Source organism: Aspergillus costaricaensis (assembly GCF_003184835.1).
Source record: "Aspergillus costaricaensis CBS 115574 unplaced genomic scaffold BO79scaffold_71, whole genome shotgun sequence".
Classification (NCBI taxonomy): Eukaryota; Fungi; Ascomycota; class Eurotiomycetes; order Eurotiales; family Aspergillaceae; genus Aspergillus; species Aspergillus costaricensis.
The window spans coordinates 46,830-64,334 of record NW_020291871.1 but is presented as its reverse complement, the minus strand read 5'-3'; the positions used below and the strand labels follow the sequence as shown (position 1 = coordinate 64,334).

At 50.3% G+C, this 17,505-nt stretch overlaps 5 protein-coding genes across 5 annotated transcripts; 1 reads left to right on the top strand and 4 right to left on the bottom strand.

Moving 5' to 3' along the window:
- Positions 1–570: 570 nt before the first annotated feature.
- BO79DRAFT_223028 (putative mitochondrial inner membrane protease subunit Imp2) lies at positions 571–1,457 on the top strand (the record flags this gene model as incomplete). The annotated part of the gene is made up of 2 exons (XM_025683584.1): positions 571–1,010; positions 1,085–1,457. The coding sequence occupies 2 exons, from the start codon at positions 571–573 to the stop codon at positions 1,455–1,457; spliced, it is 813 nt and encodes a 270-aa protein (XP_025533748.1).
- Positions 1,458–1,618: 161 nt separating this feature from the next.
- Positions 1,619–5,008, bottom strand: BO79DRAFT_291595 (PH domain protein; the record flags this gene model as incomplete). Its single annotated transcript, XM_025689019.1, has 3 exons — positions 4,848–5,008; positions 2,224–4,791; positions 1,619–2,170 (listed from the first exon to the last, which is right to left on the bottom strand). Exons 1-3 carry the CDS (start codon positions 4,926–4,928, stop codon positions 1,619–1,621), a joined length of 3,201 nt encoding a protein of 1,066 aa, XP_025533747.1. The 5' UTR covers positions 4,929–5,008.
- Positions 5,009–6,438: 1,430 nt separating this feature from the next.
- On the bottom strand, positions 6,439–9,539 carry BO79DRAFT_205814 (tubulin gamma complex associated family protein; the record flags this gene model as incomplete). Its single annotated transcript, XM_025681873.1, has 2 exons — positions 9,504–9,539; positions 6,439–9,429 (listed from the first exon to the last, which is right to left on the bottom strand). The coding sequence occupies exon 2, from the start codon at positions 9,292–9,294 to the stop codon at positions 6,439–6,441; it is 2,856 nt and encodes a 951-aa protein (XP_025533746.1). The 5' UTR covers positions 9,295–9,429; positions 9,504–9,539.
- A 1,417-nt stretch (positions 9,540–10,956) lies between these two features.
- BO79DRAFT_212226 (involucrin repeat protein) lies at positions 10,957–14,364 on the bottom strand. The gene has a single exon (XM_025683162.1). It carries the CDS (start codon positions 14,135–14,137, stop codon positions 11,222–11,224), a length of 2,916 nt encoding a protein of 971 aa, XP_025533745.1. The 5' UTR covers positions 14,138–14,364; the 3' UTR covers positions 10,957–11,221.
- Positions 14,365–15,129: 765 nt separating this feature from the next.
- BO79DRAFT_260747 (O-acetyltransferase) lies at positions 15,130–16,578 on the bottom strand (the record flags this gene model as incomplete). Its single annotated transcript, XM_025686416.1, has 1 exon — positions 15,130–16,578. The coding sequence occupies one exon, from the start codon at positions 16,576–16,578 to the stop codon at positions 15,130–15,132; it is 1,449 nt and encodes a 482-aa protein (XP_025533744.1).
- Positions 16,579–17,505: the final 927 nt, after the last annotated feature.

Sequence of the window (17,505 nt, the reverse complement as noted above, 5' to 3'; positions counted from 1 at the left end):
AACGGAAAATATAATATATACGGCGAGGTAGGATATGTACGACAAGACAACAAACGGCAAGGGGAATAAGTTAGCTGGGTCTAGTGAAAAGAGAGATTCATGCAAGATGCACGCCCGAACCGCAGTGGCACCCACGAAGCGGGAGGCGGAGAAAGTCACGGTCCGATTCCGCCGAGGTCACCTGACCCGCCGCTTTGTTTACCATCGATTCAACTACTACGTAACTTAGTATTTATTATGGGTGCAACAGTTGTGCAAACACGCCAAACAGTGCAAACAAGCTCATGATATCAGGAATCGCAATTTAATCCATTATCACAATAATCACCAGTCGAACTCAATACCCATACAATTCAATCCAGCAACTGCGCTTCACCACCCTCAAACACCACACAATCATATACCCACCACTGTCTCTCTCCAATACCGTCTGCGACTCACGCATTCTCCATTCACCCTCTCACGCCCCTCCAAACACCTAGACATCATCCGCCCACCTCCGACTAAACCCCGAGGCCATCAATCGAATCACAGCAACTCCCCAATTGATTCACATCCAGACCCCTCAAAATGTCACCACCACACGCACAACCTCCTAAGGCGCCCCCTCCGCCCCAAACATCCCGTTTCCGAGTCCTACCCCCCGATCTAGCCAAAGCGCGCCGCACCACCCCTCAACCGCAACAACCACCGCAACAACCCCAACAGCCCCGATCCCACCCCCGCCCTTCTTTCTTCAGCCACCTCCGCAACAGCTACGCCTCTCTCCCTCGTCCCTTTCGCTTCATGGGCACCCTCCTCCCCCTCATCCCCATCGGCCTCTTCTTCTCCGAGCACGTATGCCAAGTGATGTGGGTACGCGGACCCAGCATGACGCCGTATCTGAATGAAGACTACGACCAAATGCAGACGAAGAGCGATATAGTTCTTGTGAACATGTGGGGTGGGGGTGGATTGTGGCCGTGGGAACGGAAGAGGAGGTTGGAGAGGGGGATGGTGGTTACGTTTCGGTTTGTTTATCCTTGCCCGTGGTGGGTTTCTGTGGTGGTAGTCTTCCTTTTTACTAATGGTACATGTGTGGTAGATCCCCCGCGAACCCCCGCCACATGGCCATCAAGCGCATTATCGGATTACCCGGAGACCAGATCACCACAAGAGAGCCCTGTCTGAAGGAGTCGCAGATTGTGCCGTATAATCATGTATGGTTAGAGGGTGATGCGAAGGATCCGAGGAAGACGCTGGATAGTAATTCGTACGGGCCGGTGAGTATCAGTTTGATTACGGGGAGGGTGATGGCCGTGCTGCATCCACAGTGGAGGTGGTTGGATTGGTCGGGTTGGGAGAATGGGGTGGTGGAAGGTGATGTGGAGCGCAAGTTTGGGGAGGATTATAGACAGGAGGTGCGCGATCGGGTGGTGAAAGAGGCGGTGAAGTTGGAGAGGCCGTTTTTGGAGTGAATCATATGTGTTATGTTATGTACAAGTATTTACTGGTATGCGCTGTACATAGACGGTTGATTTTTTTGCTCTGTACATTTAGTGTTCCTATAGAGAAGCACCATGAAGCGGTAGATCTGCCTGCAGAATTTACTATATATTATACTAGTTAACATTCCGTGTTATGTGATTATCCGCACATCCTCCGGTTGATCCTCCTGTAAGCGATTAATCTCAGATGCTATACTCAGCACCCAACGATCCTTCTCTACGCGACTGCGGGCTTTGAACACAATCGTTCGCCCGTGGACACCGAGAGTCGACACTTGCTTAATCTTTTGCTTCGTCTGGCCCTTAACTCCATGCTCGCGCGCCCGGAACAGGTTCTTCTTCAGTGGCTGCCAGATGACGAACGTGATCGCCGCATCTTCATCGCTACTTGTGTAGGCATCCGATGAGAGATATACGCGGGGCAGGGCATGGTGGCCCGGATGGTTACTGTCGAATGTTTGATTGGTGTATAGCAGGTCTGAGTCTGTCATCAGACCAGAGTATACATAACAGTCTTGGAGATCGATGGAGGTCTCCAGGTTTTGGTGTATGTGGGGGACTTCGACGCCGTTGCGCTTTCGGAGGGAGCTGCGGAAGATCAATAGTTTTCCGGCGGTTAGGACAACATGGGTTTTCTTGAAGGTTGAGTGGCGACGGGGTTTTCGATATAGATGCCCAGATATCTAGAAATTTACGTTAGTTTTGTCGGAGCATAATAGAGCAGCATAATATATACCTTGATTGGACGACAGTCTGACAGGACGCAGATATTGTGCAGTAGAGGCGACGCTTCCGCCTTCTTGACCTCCCATTTCTTAGCGAACTGTCCCATGATGGATTCCAATTCCTCATCAATCCCCAGAAGTTTGAGGTTGCGTTGCCGGAGGGCCTTGAGCTCAGCTGCATCAGTCGCGATTCTGCACTTCCAGTATTTCACTAAAGCTTCGAGCCGCCTCATCCACTCGGCCTTAGTCACGTCATTGTATGCCTGAAAGCGGACCACGAGGTTGTTGTCCAGAAGCATCTCAAAGGTTCTGTCATCATTGAATTGCTGCGTTGCACCGTCATCTTGGCGCGTGTCTCTTGCTTCGGGATTGAATGCTACATCTGGCCCTGATTCAATGTTCCGATCGGCGGGGCAGCTATCACGTTGCACATGTCGGACCTCTTGTACCCTGGTGAGATCGATGAATCCATCAGCGTGCTCAATATTGTGAATGCTTCGCTGGCGCTGGACGTAGGCTTCTTCGTCATGAGTTCTGATGTGGTCCTTGTTGCCGCTCTGCAGCCAAGAGATATCACCGTCTTGAAGCGGATACGGATCGACATCGTAAGAAATAGGTGATGCATCCAGAATCTGTTGCGTTGAAGGCATTTCAGTACCATCGCGGCATAGTCTCGGAGGCGCTGGGGGTAGTGACCTTGACGGCCTGCAGAAGAACAGATATTGATCCTGGGTGAAAAAGTACAGCCGCTTGAAGAACATCCTGTTCATCCGCTGATGTACACCCCGCTGGGATGTCAGACGCACCAAGAAGCCTTCTACAGGCTGAGGCTCGTCTTCTCTCTCGCCATTGTGCTTTATGTAGGTGTGATAATGCTGCCTCGGGCGTAGTTCAAGTTCGTGAGTCATGTGCATAGCAAGAGAGCCATACATCTTCTCCTCGTTGGCGCCCAGGATCCATTCCAGGCGATCGTACCGTTTCCAAGCAAGCCCCATGATTTCAGTTTTGGACCACTGTTGTAAGACCTCGGCCCATTCAGGACGATTCTCCAGCATCTTCAAACACCCACGTACTATAGCCATCGCTGGTGATTCTTCCTGAGCTACAGCCCGGCTGAGGATTCCAGTACCCTTTCCCTTCGAGTCCAGAGCAGCCTCCAACTGTTCAAAGGGGTTATGGAAGACAAGAGATACGCCCAAGTCGGGAACATGGATAGGCAGCGAAGACGGCCGCCGCTTTCCCATTATCTGGCTGAGAAAGGTAAACCATTCCACAGCATGCGTGGAGGACTTTGGCCGAATTATGTAGATCTTCGTCCCACGCTTACAGGGACCCCAGAGCACAATTGCCTTGTCGAGATGCGAATAGAGGTTCACATTCATTTTCTTTCGCCCCAAGGGTATTTGATAATGCGGGGCGACTCGCGTGCCTGTCTTCTGCACTTCAGGTATAACACGGGTCTTGTACATTTGGAGACAGAACGGTGCATCTTCGTCGGAAGCGAGACGGCATGCCACCAGGTACTCTCGCCATTGATCCACAACCCTGGTTTCCATCTTCAGACTGTCATTCTCCGAATAGTCGTCTGGAAGCTTTTCCTGCACCGTCTCCTCGAGTCGAACGACCATCTTCTCGGCTTTTATAACCTCCCCTTCTTTCATCTTCCGTCTGTACGGCCATGTTCGTGAAAGTTTAGCATGCGTCCTCGACACTCGAGCCAAGATTCTTTGTTGTTTGTCCAGCAGGTTGTCATCAAGGTTATGCTTGGCTGCCCGTTTCGAAAACGAATGTAAATGGTCCCTCTTCGATCGACGGCGATGTCCGTTCCGGAGGGGCTCCTCTTCTGACGTCTCGACCTGAGGCTCCTGTTGTTCAAGGTTGGTAGACGATGGAGCAGAGAGTCTTCCTTTCCCTTTGGATCTCGAATCTGGCCTTAGCAACGCGGTCGTGGATCCATAGTCACTAGCAGGTACCATGGGGCTTGACTGACTGGCTCCATTTTGGCTAGGTATACTTAGCGTTTGCTTACTTAGTCCCTCCCCGGTCTGATCCAGGTCCATTGTACCGGGCCTGGAGGAGGCTTGACCGGCATCGATTGGCTCCTGTTCCCTGGCTGTATAATATGCGGAACTCCCATCCTGTCTCCTCATTGACGAGGCCAAGTCGCGTTCACGTTTGTTGTCGCCCGAATCCGAGGGCACAGCTTCCGAATCCGTAGTAACAAAGGAAAAATCATGATCTTCTTCCAGGGTATAAGGCACAGTACGAAGGCTTTTCCGTGTCGGTGCTTCTGCATCACTGCTCTCTTCCTCCTGATCTCTGTCCGTCCTCTCGTCCTCGGTGGTATCTGTAACCGGCTCCTGTTCCGGTGTCGAATCCTCACGGTCGGTCTCAGGCTCCTCTGAATAATGCGCAATGACCGGGTCCGCTGAGAACGTAACCGTCTTCGATGAATATTTACTGAACTTTATACGCGTCTTCCACCATGATTTGCGGTGATTCTGCAGCCAACCCTGGGGGATCGGTCCGATGAAGAACCTCCTATTGGTCATGTGTATGTGGTGCGGAGAAGCATGATGCTTCACGGATCAGTGCCATTTCAGAATATTGCCTCGGAACTAATAGAAGAACGTACAAGCTTTTGAGCAGTGTGCGACTCCGGATCTAGACCTTGACACTGGTCCAGGTGAAATGCGACGTGTGGATCAGTCGTCATGTTGTTGTCGCTGACGTCCGGGCGTATTCATTCAGCAGAATCCTCTTCCTATTTGCATTGCTGCTAGTGACTGATCCCACAATGAGGTTCTCATTGCGGAGACAGCACTGCTTCGAGCGTCCCCTTTATAAAGTTGCCTGAAACCGACCACTCTCCTTCGTCATAGGGAGAGGCCCGCTCTCACATGATCTTGACACGTGATTTCACTGCAGCTCTGATAAGCTTATCGGAAGCTGATGGATTATGATGATTCAAACTACTACAGTTCTTTGTAGCTAGCAGCAGAACTGTGACATCAAGATGGAATTCTTATCTTCCTTGCTTTCGAGCTTTGAATTAGACCAGTACTAGTAGTATATTTACTCCTGTTGGTAAAGGTACTTGCAGTTGCAAGACACGATAGCATTAAGCATGGGGGAACAAGCTGAGTCCCATGTTAACTATGCTGATGCTGGTAATGACGTCATAGTAACTGCCAGCTGCGTTACAAAAAGAGTAGGAACCTGAACTGCCAAGGCGCCTCTAATTTCCTCGATCCACCATAAGAAACCCCCCATCCCCCCACGTTTACCCCTGTAGTAGTAGTCTATGCATTAATTGTTTATCTATCTAGCTATCTTTGTTGATAATCATTGTCATATATGACTAACGTGATGGGCTAGACCGCTCCTTGTCACACAGATGTATCCTACCATCCAATACATGTATGCCATGCGCCGAAGTTGGTACTTCCCAAGTCGGCGGACCGTGATCTGGGCGACCCGTCTTTTGATGGCAGCATGAGTCTTCAAGCCCAAATCTCCTATCGTGCCCTAAGCTCAAACGAGGGGAATATTCGTTGGGGGAACCCTTTCAGCCGTTGGGGTGAAGGAAGGCATCATGGAACATCAGGGCCTAGTAGGAGTCCAACGCGAGAGGGGGTTGAGTCTACTGAAAACTCTATTTTCTCCTGATGCTTCCATGCCTGGGCTCGCATCTCGACCCTCCCCGCCGCCCGTATGATGAGTGCGGGCATCATTACTGACTGTGGTCCTCTTTGCTTGTCAGCTATCCGTTATGAACACTGCCTCCGATCACAGTAGGAGCCATGGAACTGCAACCACATCCAGGAAGTGTCACCCTATCCTAATGCCTTGCCATGTGAGCCATCGGTAATTGAGTGAGTAGAGTCTGTCAATCCATGGTGACTTGGTGGCCACGCAATATCCCATGTTACCCCCACGTGCTGGCTGGACTCCAGAAAGCCCCCGAGTCAGAGTCCGCTGTCATGAATACAAAGAACCAAGGCAACATGTGCGGACCCTTTCAGCACATTGTTGTTACTCTGCAGACTCTCGGGTCGCAACTACCAATAAATTGACGACGGTTTTCGGCTGTTTGACATTAGGTGCTACTATGGTGTAAGCCACGTTACATTGCTATCCAGGCGGGCTATCGATCTCGCTGGCGCTGCTGAAGTACTGTGACGTTGAATCGGACGGGCACATCGTTTACTTCCCATTCACGGCATTCAGTAGTACCTTTTCGTGTCTAAACGGGCCAACAGATGGTCGAAGACTGTCGCAGGCTCCTCCTTGGCAGTGAACGTCGTATCCCACCGATCTAAAGACCTCGACGTCGACTTGATGCCTTCGATACTGCGTAGATAGCCAACAAAGGCAGAGGTTTGTTTCCTAAAGAGATTGTACAATCGACGAACAGCAGGCTCAGCCTCGTGCCGTACACCATTAATCCCGTCCAGTTGCGACAGCGGAGCGAAGGTGAGAATCGTTCCGAAGATCTCATCGAGAAGAATTGCGACCTCGGTATGCTTTTTGCTGAGAAAGAGAGCATAAAGCATCTGATCTAAGACGTCTTCATGGTAGTCCCGCAACCTAGGCACTGAGCTGGCCGCTTCGACTGTACCATCGATGTCATGTCGATCAAGACACGATTCAATATTAGAAAGCGTCTCCTGGAATCGTCGCCATGTAGAACCAATGCCGACATGAAAGCAGTAGTCACTTAGGGCCAGCACAAAATGCTGAGCATCGACCCGAAATTTCTGGATCACATTCCGCGTATCACCTGATAGGGAGTCTCTCGCAGTTGAGTCTCGAATGAGACTTCTGACAACTGAATCCATGCGTAGCAGTCGAAGCAAATGCTTGAAGAGACGGTCATATTTGTCAAGAGAACTCGGAGTCAATATGGTCTCCAGGACAGGCGAGGGTTTATATTGTAGACGAAGGAAATCAAGCGCCTCGATGGCATTTGGGTCCTTACATTTCACGACCTCTTCATCTGTAAGGTCGCGGATGGAGAAGCTTAGGCCACCAGGTAGTTCCTTTTCATTCCAGAGGCAAGAGTCCATTGACGGGTCCAGGCGTTTCTCCGCATCATGGCACTCATTGAGTAGTCCCATGAGCACCAGCCGTAATTCTGAACTGGCTGGAGGCCATGTATCCCTGCTTCCCAAGCGCAAACCAGCGTGAACGTCATTCCTCACTACACCAGCCTTTCGCTCACCACTTTCCATGTCGGGGTCGAAAAGGGAATCAGAGAGACGAGAGGTGAAATAACCATCACCAAGGAGCTGAAATCGCCATTGGAGGTTGAGGTGGGTTCGGAGATGATGCTCTTTGAATAGTAGATGGAGACACGAGAAATCGATCAACAGCGCCTGGGAGCAGAGAAGAGGCGCCAATGATAGGTAATATGATGAAGTTATTTCAGGTCCGAAGCTGCTATGAGCTGCAGGTTGTTCGGCATGGCAGTGGACATTTCCGTCAACTAGACAGCCAAGCCTATCCCGAGAGCTTCCGTCCATTGGTAACAGCCCCGTGGTATTTGGCATATTATCGAGGTCAAAGAGTTCAAAAGTGTCCGCGAGCACATCTGACTCCCCAGTGGGCTCGGAAGCCTCTGTAACGAACATTCTGTCTGACCCTTGATGCATATCACCACGGTTATATTTGAGTATCTCAAAACGTAGTCTAGCTTCGTACTCGGCGGCCTTCTTTTCTATCCTGGTGATATCAAACCACGTACCTGCGCATTCAAAAGTGGGTGAAGTAGAATGATACATCTCGTGATTGGCGACTGGATGTTGTGGGTGATGTGTTTTGAGGAGCCTGAGGCTTCGTCCACTCTCGAAAACCAAAGACGCCAGATCATTGGGGATGAGGGAGGGCATATTATCAGGTAGATATTTGTAGTCAACCCTCGGCATCTTTGTGGTCTTTCTAGTTATCTCCTGGTTCTCCGCGACAACAAAGCTCCTACCACTGGAAGCCAGCTCTACTGATGCCGCTGTCTCTGGACAAAGGCCAACCCAGATCTCTACTTGCCTCAGCCAAGGCTCGGCCACTCGACTCACGATCTCGCGTAAGAGAGGTTCTATATGGTCGAATAGTTGCGAGAAGTGGGCGGCTCGTTCAGAAACAACAGAAATTATCTGTGCCTCGGACATTGCAATATCAACTGCCTCGATCACATTCGCCAGGACGTTCACCACCTTGCCGCATTCACAAAATAGCGCCTTGATCTGAAGGAGAGAGGTAATACTAGCGAACTGTCCGACAAGCCGCTTTTCAAGTGTATGAACAACCACAGCCGCGGCACTCGCAAAGGCCGACCGAGAAGAAAGTTCTTTTGTCCTGCTCGGCACTTTGTTGGCAAAAGCTCGTATTTTCTGCATGTTTGTGCCACACTCAAGCAGCTCCTCGGTAATTCCATTTAGTGCAACCGATGTTACTCCAGAAATCCGAATATTGTTGTGCACTCGTTCGAACCGTTTATTTTGTTCATTGTAACAGAAAAACATGGAGCTCCACCCAAGCCCAAGCTTGAGCAACGCCTGGAAGAACACATCTCGCCGGACCATGAACCTCTGGGTTTGTGTTCCCACCTTTGCAGCTTGCCGTGCCAATGCAGCATCAAAGCCTTTCGCACCCGATTCGCTGAAATATGCCGAGACAGGTTCGCGATATGTCCTCTCTCGGTATTTCTCCCATGATTTCAAAAAGTCGCAGCGCTCTTGCTTGATATCCTGATTTCCAAGTGCCCATATATCCTCCAGTTCCTCTTCAACGTTCTGCTGATCAGTAGTCGCAATAACTTCATTTTCACTTGAAGTAGCAGTATCCAACACTAGCGTCTGATCCGCATCTGATAGCTCGGTACCGAATGGATTTAGGCTAGGAATTTCGGTGCCGAACTTGTCGAAGATATTCAATGGAGACTCGAAGAAAGCACTCGAAAGGTCAGGCAGCTTCTCATCCCACCCCAAGGGCTCCAATGGCTGTAGAGACTGTAGGGTAAACTTGGAGATTCTCCACAGGCCGTGGCTGGAGAACGGGTCTGCAAGAGAGTCCTCCGGATCCATCGTCCTCACGCGATACCAAGTTGTAGATGCTGTACAGGGCAACGGGTCGCAAACGATCGCGTAATCGCGGGAATCGGAGAGACCGGTCCGGCACTCCGGTAGAAGCAGGTAAAGGGTATTTAGGGGCCGGCACAGCTATAAGATGCAATACTGGGTCAGTACGATTATCAAAAGTCCTTCAACGCGGTAAACAACGTGGGATGACATACGGTGAGATGTAGGTGTGGGGTCAATGTGGTCGCAAGTGAGTACAGGCGTCAGTGAGTTGAACCATATAGCAAGAGCACCATCTTAAATTCGGAAGCGCGGCAACTAGAGGAGAACCGCGTCGCTGCTGCTTGTATGGCTATCGGTATTGTGTATAGAAGCTGGCCGTTGAATTGGCTCAGAAGTTCGTATGCAGTCACGTGGCTCGATGTGACTATCTGCTGATAAAGCCGATAAGGATCACGATAAGGATCACGATAAGGATCACTTGTAAACTATCTACTATATTGTACGAAGGTCTTGGACTCTGGCTAGGATGCACTCAGTTCACCTCTGCAGGAATGACGCTTACGGCGGAATGTGATTATCAGGGAGGATTACTGTGCCGGTCCATCGCGCTGGTTGGGGCTGCTCTCTAATTCTGTACACAGAACCTTATTCGACACTTCATGATAGATTCGGCTCTCCACGACATTATACCGAAGGGGTGGATTACCCACGATGTGCAGCTCTATACAACTACCTCGTCCAATATGTCTGGCTCGCAGAATGCCACCCACTGGTCAACCGGTAAGACTTGGACCCAGCTTCCTCCGGAGACTTTCTGGGAGGGGTACGCAAATTCATAAGAAACCAGTCACGAAGACGCGTTATCAAACAAATACCTTTTCCCTAGTCATACTATATAGAATCAGACTCAACCTTTGCAATGAAACCGCTATTGGCCTATCAAGGCACAGGGCAGACATTTACTGTAAGCCTGCTGTAGTCAAACATTGTTGTTGTCTGTCAACGAGGTGGCGAAGCTGAACATATAGTCTGGACGATTACTGAGGTAGATAATCTCTGCACCACAGAATGTGTCGCATTTCTCAGTTCCCGAGAAGATAATGTTGCAAGTGTCTGTGCAGAAGTGACCATGATCCAGGGCAATGTCGTGGTCAAAGTGAAAGCTGCTTCAAGGTAAAATCAAAGAAATTTTTTTATATTTTTTTTTACCTATTATAGATAGTACCAATGACTGTACCGACTGAATTTACTACTCAAAAGTCTGCCAATTCTCCGTCACGATTATAAGTACTAGTTGCATCATATATATTAGGAAAATTGGTAACGTAATATCATTATTACTACTGTATGCTAATTATATAGAATATTGATATATGAGTAGCTCGGGATATGTATAACTGATAACCGAGTCTATCATGGATAGAACCGGAGTGCTTGCTGAGCTTTGACTACTAGTAATAGTAAGAACTGAAATACTCTGGCAGTGAGCAAGTCCCTGGGCGCCCCTGTTAAAGCGGCCTCATCCACATAGAAAATGTCTCGTTGAAATTAAGAAAATCATGTCTGTATAGGTACATATGTACACAACCTCCCCACACTGCTTGTTATCTGATCATGCAGCACCTGTCTATTATATTTACAGCCTTGAATTTTGAATTTGGCCACCTGCCCTGCCACAACTTATGCAGCATCTAGAAGCCCGGTGCCCTATGCACACAAACCGGTGACTCAGCCGGAGAGCACATGCGTCTTCAGCCTCACGGCGAGAAATCAATGCTTCAGGTTATTCGGGCCAAGGTGCCCTCAGCGTTCTCATATGGCTGACGGGCGTTGTAGGGGCTGCATCTGGCGTGCTAAAGAGCTTTCTTCCTGTGGGTTGTGAACTCCCTGGATGGCATCACATAGCTATAGCAGGCTCTGGCAGGAACGATCATTGAGTCGGTATACTCGGGCTGATGGCAGGCTTGCCATTCATAATGGCTTGTTCCTTCTTCAGATTCCTGATCATTGCTTCCAGCCGGCGACGTTCTTCTTGTTCCGATTTCAGGATTTTCATGTTCTCAATACGCGTGTCCCGCATCATCTTCTTGAACTCATTCTTCAGCACCATCGTCGATGTGCTCTCATAGTGGCCATCGCGTCCACTACCCATCCAGCTGATCCGTTCCTCATTAAGCTGAGTCTCGAGCTGCTCGCAACGATCCCGTAGAGCGTCAATAACGCTCTCGAATCTCTCGCGTTCTTTCTCGAACTCGATACTAGCTTTCGTCATTGCTTCATAATCGTCAACTGTCTCGCGCAGTTCCTTCTGGAGTGCATCGACCCGGTTCTGCAGGTCGCTGCTGCCAGGCTTTCCGGCCTTAAGCGCTGCCAACTCCTCGGCCAGTTCCAGGTTTCGGGTGTTCAGCGCATCAAATTCTCTTTGGATGGCAGGGTTGGCCGTGATGTCGGCCGCACGCTGGGCTCGAGATCCATAGGCACCGTCAAGCTCGGCCTTCGCCATTGTCAGCTCGGTTTGAGTGCGTACAACCTCGCCTTCCATCTCGGTCAACTCCGCCTGCAAGCGCGTGGCGTTCGCTTCGGCGGTGGTGCGTGCCTCGGTAGCTTGTTTAAACTGCGACTCGAGCACCTCCACATCCGCTCGAAGCTGGTATAATAAAGTTTCCAGGCGTGAGACCTCACCTTCCGCCTGCGTGCGTGCTTCAACTGCTTCCTTGAGCTGGGGCTCCACTTCGGCGCGAAGTTGACCCAATACAGTTTCCAGGCGGGCGACCTCGGTCTCTGCCTGTGTCCGGGCTTCCGTAGCCTCCTTGATTTGGGCATCTGATTCATTACGAATCTGTTGCATGGTCTCCTCGAGTTGCAAGATCTGCTGTGTCGTGTGTTCGTGCGCTTGAGCGGCCTCCGCCTTCGAAGCTACCTCACTCTGCAGTTGACTGATGGTCTCTTTCAACTTTGCAATCTCACCGTCTGCCTGTGCGCGGGCTGAAGCAAGCTCTTCGGCATGGGTATCAGCTTGGGATTGGAGGTGTTCGAGACGGACCGCCTCAGCGGCTGCAATTTTGGCATCGATTTCACCTTGACTCTGGTCAAGCACGCCTTGCAGGCGCGTGATTTCGGCCTGGGCCTGGGAGTGCGCTGCAGTGAGCTCTTCCGTGCGAGTAGTGTGCTGAGACCGGAGTTCTTCAACATGAGCTTCAAGTCGAGAAAGTTCGTCCTCTGCTCGGGCTCGCGCGTCGTGAGCCTCGGTGTGCGATTCCTTTTGGCGCTCGAGGTCCTGAATGATACTTTGCAGGCGTTCGACTTCCTCTTCAGCGTGCGCGCGAGCCTCTTTTTCGGATGCCATAGCACCAGAGACATTCTCCATCTTGTGCTCTTCCTTATGGCCTTCTAGCTCCTGCTGCAGAACCTTGAGCTGTTCCAAGGCCTGCTCTAGCTCCGCCCTCGACTGCTGACCTTCGCTTTCTGATAGTTCAAAGTCTTTGCGTACATGGGCCAGTTGTTCGACTAGTTCAGCAATGTGCGCGTCTCTCTCCGCGTCCGATTTGGAATTGAGTTCTCTCTGTTGTTGGATTTGTGTCGTGAGGATGCTCTTTTGTTCAAGCAGTTTGTCGATCCGTCCTTCAAGCCCACTAATTCCCGCACTGAGATAGGCGAGGTGTTCTGCCGCGTCGCTTTGAGATGAGTCTGGTGGAGGAGGCAACGTTTGAGCATGCGGTATTCCAGACTGTTGAACAACGCTGTACAATCGCGCGTTAATCTCTTCCAACTGCTCGTGATCGTAGTCGACACCCCTGGTCTGGGACGGACCGCCGGAAGCGCTCGAGCCAAGCATGTCTAACCCTTCTTCGATGTATGCGAGGTGTGCTTCGCACGTTGCTGTAGGATAGTTTGGGTCTTGACCTGGGGAGGGTTGCGGAATTGGCGCCAGACCGCTGTCTGGGTTCGACTGGAGGATCATGTTCCGTAGTCGTCCACTTAGATACTCCAATCTTCGTTCTGTGTCTTGGATCGCCTCTAACCCGGCGCTGCCCAAGCCACGTCCATTCCGCGCCTCGGATCCATAAGCTTCACCCATCTCCTCGATCGGTTTGTAAAGGCTGCGCTCGTCGAAGTCGTGCATGCTACCATGCATATTAGGGCTAGCGAGGGTCTCGGGCGTATCGGCTATATTGCCTTGCAGGTTTTTCTTCAGGCCCTTATGTGTCATTTGCAAGATCCCAGCTGTATGCTCCAGCAACCTGTTGTTGATTTGCTGTACTCTCTGCTCCAGATTCCAGACCTCCTTGGCCAGCTCTTCGCATTTCCGAGTGCTCTGCGCGAGCTCTTCTTCTGTCTTATCCGGGGAGGAGCCGTTGGGCCCCAGGAAGCTCCGACGAGAATCGGGGGACGAGTCCAGATCATATTCCCCGCTCGCACGGGAGCTCTTGGTGGTGTAAAGTTTGCTAAGCGACATGGCCGCATCGCGGAGCTTCATTTCCAGGGCCAGATTCCCCTTGGCAGCGTTCAACCTGCTAGACAAGAATTTGTGCTCCTTCTTCAAGCCCTCCACTTCCTCCAAGGACAAGATCTCGTAGTGTGTGCTGTCGGTCATGGCGGTCTCGGTCAATAGGTACATGGCGACGGGGTCGTGGGCATTGCGCAATGTTGAGTTTTGTGGGTTTGTGGGCTTCGGATAATTGTAAGGTGATTTCTCCACGGGTTGCGAGTTCAGGGCGTTGTGGTAGCCATTCATCAGCACGGTGGTTGGCGGCGGCTGCGATGGTTCGCCATAGTAGGAGGCGGTGTTATACTGCGTCGGTTCGCCGTAAGACGACCGGGGAGAATGTATGTCAAACGTACTCATGATAGCAATTTCAGCGTGAAAGACGGACTGAAGAAGCAAGCAGGAGGTCGCAATGGTCAATTAATCTGGCGGATCAACAAACAGTCGCCATTCTCCGCGGCAGTCGGAATACCGCCAGAGAGATTTCAGGACTAAAGTGATTGGGAGGTAGATGGATAGATAATGATAAAAACAATCAGTTCATGCGACAAAGACAAACACTATTTGCTGACGAGTGGACAAGGAAAATATAGCGCACAAAGGAGGAGGTGGTGTTGGGAGCATGGAACGGGAACCTCCGCCAACGAACGGGTTCCCCCAGTCATTTGCTGTAGACTATCTTTCTTACCTTATTAGTAGTACTCTTCAGCCCCCGGACGGGAGCGGCTGATGTCACGTGATTGATTCAGGGGAAACCCACGGGAAGCAAAGGGGATGGAACATTTCTATACATTAGGTGATCCTGACAAGATTTACTACCCAACCACCAGCTACCATCAACGGTTGGCAGTACTACAGGGGGAATACTATTGTATACTATGTAATAATTGTAGTATATGCCATATGCCCCGAGACGTTCGTCTGCAGTTTATTGAAGTGGACTCCCGGCCACATGGGCAATCCAGGGGTCACGGCCCGAAGCAGCCCCACAATCAACGGTATTTTCACGGCTACATACGTAGATTCATTCAGGTACAAGCTATTGGAGGGCTATCATGATGTGTTGTATGCATTGTCATCCATACTACCGTGACCTTTTCCAGTAGAATGAATCATACTATGAATAGGCAGCTTAGTAGTCTGGTCGTGGACACCTGTTAACTCCATTGCATCGTCAGAATCAATTTGTAACCTTGACGACCAGAGTATATATATATAGATTCGCGCAGTGGCTAAGGCCAAGGCAATTGGACTTGTGAAATCATGCTGATACTTAGCCTCCATAGTAATCTAGTGGTAAGTAACTTAATGCCAGTATCATTCACTCGAAGCAGCCACCAACGACTACCAGACTAATCCCCTGTGGCCCACCGAAACAACCGATTCTCCATCAACGCCCGCTGATGACTTGGCCGTAGACTAATTTGCATATCCCAGTCTCCCGTCTGGTCTGCAGGCAGCAAGAGGCAAAAGTCTTCAAGCAAACCAAAATACAACCGAAAGCCCGCAATCTTGCTCAGACTTGGACCCCAGTCTAGGTCGTGAACCTTCAGGTGTCTGATGCTAGAATATGAGAAGTCTCCTCCCTTGATATTCATCTGGCTCCAATCACGTTGTTTTTGCATATGAGCGAGTAGCCCTCGCACATAACCGTCATCAATCTCCTGCAACTTCTTGCGCATGTTCATAGACAGGTTTGTGATCTGCACTAGCTCGTCTTTATCGAATCCCAGCTCACTTGCTACAATAGCGACCTTTGTCTCGTCCACGAAATTAATCAACTCGGATTGGGAAACAAGCACCATGGTGAGCAGGACGCCCATGTAGTGCTCAGGCCAGGGTGGACGCATACGGGAACGGAGATTTGCGACGAATGCGACGGTGTAATCGTGGTCAACGTGCAAAGCGGCTTCGACAGTTCGCGTCTGCTGGAGACAGATAGATAGAAACGCGGTGAGCACATCGTTGCTTGAAACAAAGTGCCGGAGCTTCTTGCTCAGCATGTTGTCTTCTTCGAGATGTGATGACAGCACAGAAGTGCAGATGTCCTTCAGGATTTTGATCTTCCGGGTAGGAAACCTGAATCGAAATGTATTCAACTCGGAGGCCATCGAAGCAGTGGCCATGGACCAGGTATCCTGTTCCAGACAATGAAAGGGCTCCTCAGGGGTGTATGTCTCCCAGAACGTCTTTAGCGGTTGTTTTCCTGCAACACAACTGGGCAAGGATAACTGACGGCGCAATTTCAAGTCGAACCGTTGGGGGCCAAGGTGCTTGCGTTCATTGCGGCAGCACTCCGCCAGTAGCTCCAGAATATTCCCAATTCCTGTGCCGTCTGCAGCAATGTGGTTGAAACTAAGGGATAGAATGACGCCATCGACCATGACATTCGCGACGAAGCGCAGTATGGGCTGACTTTCTTGGGGATCCATTACTGTTGGCAATGGGGCATATCGTTCGGAATATTGCAGGTCTTCGACCCCGGTACATGATGCAGTGGCTAGCATTGAACGGACTGATTCGTTCAGGTGATGTCTAATTCGAAGCATAGGTATGGACTGGGACTTGGCTGACGGGGGCTGAATGCAGTGGACATTGTCATGGTTCTCAACGTGGGAGGGTCCCACATCTTTTGCTAGAAATGGAACTCGATTGATCAGGGTTGTAAGACCCTTTTGGATAGACTCAACGCCGGCCTGTGGATCCTTTAGGAGGAAGGAAAGATAGAAAGTGAAATACACCTTGGGCACTGTGTGATCCACTGGCGAGAGGAGCTGGGATGATGAGTCTGGAAATGTCATTTGCTTGGTGGGCTGCTTGGGGCTTGGAGTAAGATTGAGAGTCCTTACACTCGAGTGCGAAGGGACGGTGCGCCCCTCAGATAATAAAGGGTCAAATGAGCGTCGTGGAATTTCTGGTCAGTGGTGAAGTGAGGTATGTACTTTGGTTCAGACCGTTCCATGACACTATACGTTGTCGTGATCAGAGCACATGCAATTTCCGTCTACATCGAGAAACAGGTTACAGTTGTCGTCGTGGCTGGCTGGTTGTTGGATACATCGTATTGAGGGATCCGCATAAGCATGAGAAGAGTGAAATGCCGATTTGATAGGATGTTCCATTATCATGGAACCAAGCGGCAGAGTACAGCTCGCAGAGCAGTTGCCTGCGCCTATTTGGCCATTGGTCCCAAAGCTGGTTTTATGGTCCGTGGATTGGTGTATCAATAGAATCAACATTACGACCAGCACTTTAGAGCCCTGTGTGAATATCATCCACTGTCACAACTCTTTTTCAGATAGCAAACAGGTAGTACTATTCTATTGGTCCCGTGGAAAACCTTACCTGCAGTTTCATCCCAAATCCTGATTGTAAGTCTGAGTTTGCCTTCAGTATAAAGCTTATCTGTACTGTCCACAACTCCTGGGGTAGTATTCACACCACCTTTTGCGGGCTGTGACTGAAAACGCGCTGTTTCATGTCATTGATTGAGCCTCCAGGAAGCAAGTAATGACACTCGGAAACGCTTGGACGGAACAATGATATTTAATCGGTTAGCCAACCCAAATGGGTCAGATACATACATGCTGATATGGCTATCAAGTGTGAGATCACAGCTGATATCAAGCAGGTTTCTAAATGAAACCTTATCCTATGCATGGTGCCCCCAACGTGTCAGTTCCATGGGTCTTCTTGACATAGACAGGATCAACAGCAAGCCGCTTGCC